This window comes from Solea solea, chromosome 1 (genome assembly GCF_958295425.1).
Source record: "Solea solea chromosome 1, fSolSol10.1, whole genome shotgun sequence".
Taxonomy (NCBI): Eukaryota; Metazoa; Chordata; class Actinopteri; order Pleuronectiformes; family Soleidae; genus Solea; species Solea solea.
In genome coordinates this window covers 20,948,455-20,953,707 of record NC_081134.1, presented here as the reverse complement: position 1 = coordinate 20,953,707, position 5,253 = coordinate 20,948,455, and the positions used below count along the sequence as shown (strand labels likewise).

At 39.1% G+C, this 5,253-nt stretch overlaps 1 protein-coding gene across 1 annotated transcript; it reads left to right on the top strand.

The window, feature by feature from the left end:
• The first annotated feature begins 3,052 nt into the window (after positions 1–3,052).
• LOC131467816 (PWWP domain-containing DNA repair factor 3A-like) lies at positions 3,053–5,044 on the top strand. The gene is made up of 5 exons (XM_058641792.1): positions 3,053–3,607; positions 4,163–4,258; positions 4,340–4,525; positions 4,650–4,738; positions 4,851–5,044. The coding sequence occupies exons 1-5, from the start codon at positions 3,551–3,553 to the stop codon at positions 4,975–4,977; spliced, it is 555 nt and encodes a 184-aa protein (XP_058497775.1). The 5' UTR covers positions 3,053–3,550; the 3' UTR covers positions 4,978–5,044.
• The last annotated feature ends 209 nt before the right edge of the window (positions 5,045–5,253 follow it).

Genomic DNA, 5,253 nt, shown 5'->3' with positions numbered 1-5,253 from the left:
TCCTCCTCTCCTCCCCTCTCCTCCTTCTTACCCGCCTTCCTCCTCCCACTCCGAACCCCCCACCACCACCTTCTGGTGTAGAACGCCCCCCCCCCCCGCTCGCGCTCACTCGCACGCGCACAGGATAAGCTCATTCTGTGCGCGTGCGAGCGAGCCCCCCGCTCGCTCGCACGCGCACAGAATACAAAACTAACATTAACCATAACCACGATTCAAATCTTGGCCCTAAACTGAACCAGTTCCTCAGAAAACGAGCTTCTGCCTCATTGGGACCAGGTTTTAGTCTCCATGAGACAAGGTCAGTGTTTATGGAAAGAAAAGGTCCCAAATACAGAGCACCAGTGAAAAAGCATCTTTCATTCATAAAAAGTAGCTCAAAGTGCCCCAGCCAGGGCTGGCCAAAGCCTTTATGGGGCCCGAAGCTGAATTTCATTTGGGGGGGCCCGCTCCCACCACCTTGGAATAGCCGGTGCTTGAATATTATTAATACAAATGTAATAGTATACATTTTTGCAGTATAATCACAAAAGTGGCCATGTATTATTTTGCTCACTCATATTTAAAGTGTGGTGATACTGGACTTGAATTAAATAAGTCAGTCAGTCATCATCTACCGCTTTATCCTCTGCCAGAGGGTCGCGGGGGGTGCTGTGCCAATCTCAGCTACATCGGGCGATAGGCGGGGTACACCCTGGACAGTTCGCCAGTCCATCGCAGGGCCACACACAGATAGAGACAAACAACCATTCACTCTCACACTCACTCCTATGGTCAATTTGGAGTGTCCAATTTACCTATCCCCACATTGCATGTTTTTGGACTGTGGGAGGAAGCCGGAGTACCCGGAGAGAACCCACGCACACACGGGGAGAACATGCAAACTCCATGCAGAAAGGCCCTTGTTCCAACCGGGGCTCGAACCCGGGTCTTCTTGCTGCAAGGCAAGAGTGCTAACCACTACACCACCGTGTGGCCCTGAATTAAATAAGTAAACCAGTTTAATAAAGTTGGTTCTTAAACCTCGAACAGAGTGATTGAGCAAATCTTCAACTACTAAATAAAACCAATAACTTAAACACAACACTATTTAGATGTCTAAACATACCTAAATAAATCTAGAAAAAGTTTTCTCCACACACTACTGGGAGGCCTGTGATCAGGAGGCCTCAAACAGCCACTTAATTTGCTCACGCTTGGGCCCCTATATCTCCTTGAAACGCCTCTTACTGGGGGCAGTTTTTAATGATCAATGGATGGATGTCAAACAGGGTTCAACTAGAGCACTGAGGCCTTCTAGTGGTGACAGTGTAAACATAAATTGTGGTACATAATTGGCTGGATATTGGGCCACTTTCACATAATATAACAAGGCAATCAGGGATGGCAGACTTCACCTCATTCACGCACAGATTAATCGATTACCAAAATAATTGACGGTGAATTTACTGATTGATTAATAATCGATTAATCGAGTAATTGTTTCAGCTCTAGAAAATAAAATAAATAAAATAATAATAATTAGATTTTGTTGAAAAATAGAATATGCAAATAAAATAAACACAAAATATGTGAAACAATTCCTTGAGATTGTGTACAATAGTTTAGCTCAAAGGCATTTGTTGAATTAAAATTGTTGCCTTTGAGACATATATACGTAGACTCCTCACTGAGCACTGAATCTTAGTTGACGTCGCCGCCATATTGGATGTGGCAGATCTGCCCGTAAACTAATGAAAGGAAATGGACTGAACTTCATAAAGCGCCTTTCTACAAAGTGCTTTAAGTTAATGCCTCTTATTCACCCATTCACACACACACACACAAATATATCTGGGAAACAAATAGGCACCAAAAACAACTATGTAACTTTTAAAGTTATGATTATAAATGTTACTCCTTATGTTTAGGATATAATAAGCCCCAAACCAACATATGTATTTTTCTAATGGTGTATACATATATGTATATATGTATATATGTTCATCAATGTGAATATAAAAACAATTAATCACACACACACATACACACATGCAGACAGACTGCAATTGTATAGCTGTATAGATATGTATGTTCATTAATGCCCCCTGTGTAGATATACAGTATGTGTGTATATATGTTCATCAATGTGAACCCCCTCCCTGTGTATATATATGTATATATGTTCACCAATGTGAATATAAAAACGATGAATCAAAATCAGTTAAATGTAAACATTAGTGCTCTTTATTCAGAAAACCCTCATGTCACATCTACATTTCAGGATCTGGTTATTATAGACACAGATTAAATGTTAAATATAAATATTTCAATATTTATCATCACAGTAACAGTGTTACACACATTAGTAGCTGTAAACACTCAGCATTAGAAAAATACATACGTTGGTTTGGTGCTTATTATATCCTAAACATAAGGATAAACATTTATAATCATCACTTTAAAAGTTACATAGTTGTTTTTGGTGCCTATTTGTTTCCCAGATATATTAGTGTGTGTGTGTGTGTGAATAAGAGGCATTAACTTAAAGCATTTTGTAGAAGGTCGCTTTATTAAGTTCAGTCCATCTCCTTTTATTAGTTTACGGGGCAGATCTGCTACATCCAATATGGCGGCCGCGCTGACGTACCGCAGCAACGGAGAAGGGTCTAGCTGCAGACCCGCAGACCACTCAACGAAACACCCCTTTACTCAACGAAACACCCCTTTACTCAACGAAACACCCCCTCACACTCAACGAAACACCCCCTCCCACTACACGACACTCTGATTGGGTCTCAAGAGACTGCGTCTGAAACGTGATGAAGTTTACGTTGACCGAGTATGAAGAGAGGACCCGAAAAAGTAACACGGAAAAACACGGGAAAATGACGGAGGAAAATGTAAGAATGGATAAAAAACACATTTAGATATTGAACACTGGATGAATAGTCATTATTTGTATCCATTAAATCAATTAAGTGCGGTTTATTAACCATTTATTAACAGCAAGCAAGACGCAGCGATTTTCTCCCTTTTTTTCCTTTTTTTCTTTTATTTATATGTACAGGTTATAACATTGACAATATAACATTGTCTCATTTTCAACCAAGAAACGTATAAGATAAACTATATGATCTCTATATATTAGTATTTATCTGTTTTTTAATCTTTAAATGACTCTGAGAAGTTGCACACAGCTTTGCTCATTTGAAAACGTGTGACCTCAGTTCTACAATTGTTAAGATAAAAGATTTGATGATGAATAATATTTTTCATGTTTAGAAATTAGAAGTTCTGTTGAATCACAGTCAACAGTGTCATTTGATTTGATTTATTTTAGTTAGCCTGCATATATTTTAGGACAGGGAAAGTCTTAAAGGCAAATGCAGTCCAGTTCATTACTACTTGATTCTGGATTAAAAATGTTTCCATGTTAAAAATACAAAATAAAATTTTAATTTACATTTTCTCTTATAAAGCAACACTACATTCAGTGAAGGAGCAGACCCTGAGCTGAGGAGATGCGACTCGGACACTTATCAGTGTCCGATCTGCACAAAAAAGGGGAGCTATGCAAAGCTTGTGTCCCATCTGCAGGGACACCAAAGGTCAATGGTGGAGTACGGTGGTAAGTCCTAAATTATCAAATATTTTTTCATTTCAACGCTGAAAGGCTTTAATTTCCCCATGAGCCTTATGTATTATTAAATGTGATGTTATTTCTGTTTGTCCTGACCATGGATAACTGTGACCATCAAACTATTCAACTCATCCATTTAAGTATCAGAAACTCAAAATAAGTAAAGTAAAGTAAACTAATGCTGGAGCCATTTCATCTATGTGTACTGTACTTCATGTGTGTAGAATCTTAAATCAATGTGTATTTTATTTTCACTCTTGTTGAGAATTTAGATATTGAGAAAAAGTTTCAAGATTCCTGCATTTTTATAGATGCCCCTGATAATAATTATTGTTCTCAGAAGTAATGTAACAATTTGCCTCTCAGACAGGCTTATCTGTATATCCATCTAGGGCAGTGATGTTACTGTGGCCAAACAAGTTGCCAGCCAGGATGACACCTCTTATCAGAGGAAGTGCAAATAATCAGGGAAAGAAAATGTCTTATTCAAAGTTCTTAATCACATGTATTCAGTGTTGCATATTATGTGTAATTTAATTTTAGGAAAGGGCCCAACAAGCCCAACAGAAGCGACGCGAGGCATGTTGTCTGTTAACCAGTGTAATCACAGAGGATCAGGGCATGCTGCAACACCTTAAAGTGAGTGACAATGGCATTTAGTGTGGTGTTTGTGTATTTGTATATGAATACCCAAACTAAAATCCTATACAATTTTTATAGAACATCATCACAGGCAACACGGTGTCTCCTTGGGCCAAGAAACAGGACAGGGTCATCCTTCTTTTTGAAGATGATGAACCAGAGGACAAAGTCATGCACTTCTTGTCTGAAGTACTCGAACGTACTGAGACAGACAAGAAGTCTGCAGATCCAGTGGCGTTTGTAATGGATGTACTTTTGCCAGAGGTGAGATCTCAGACACTGACACTGATTTGTAGACTACATGTTTTATATGACTGCATATGTCTGTCTCCTTTTAACACATGGTCACTGTCTAACACAATCTTAAATCTTAATCTTCATGCCACAGGCAACAGTATACGCCCTCGGAGCTGTTCACACCATCTCCCTGGACAAAGCCAAGGAGATGTACATGCGTGGCACAGAGTTTGACTCAAGGTAAGCCGGATAGTTTAGGAAACTGTTAATCCAATTTTCAGTTTATATCTTATTATGTATTTGGGTGGCTTTAACGACTTAATTATTTTGCTATATCATTTTGTCTTGTCAGCGAGATAACCCAGCTTGGGGAACAGCTTCAGAGCCACATTTCCTCAAAAGCGAGGCAGAAACTGGATAGCTTCCTGAGCAATTACAAGAAAGCCTTGGAGTGTGAGGAATTCCTCAGGCGCCTGTAATCCCTGGGTAGTGAATGTGTCTGCTGGATAGTCTGTTGTGTATAAAATAAAGAAAATATATCATTCATCACTTGTATTCATTACATGGATTTGAAAGTTATACAACTTTCTGTGCAGAATCAAGGGTTTCAGTGCATTTATTTTACTTTCATCAAAAGACCTACTGATGTCCAACTGGCTGGGTTTGATTCAGATACCAATGTTTCACATATCTTCCTGGAAATAGGTAACATCTCCTTAATGACATACTCAGCAGATCTTGTCTACTTAACTTCT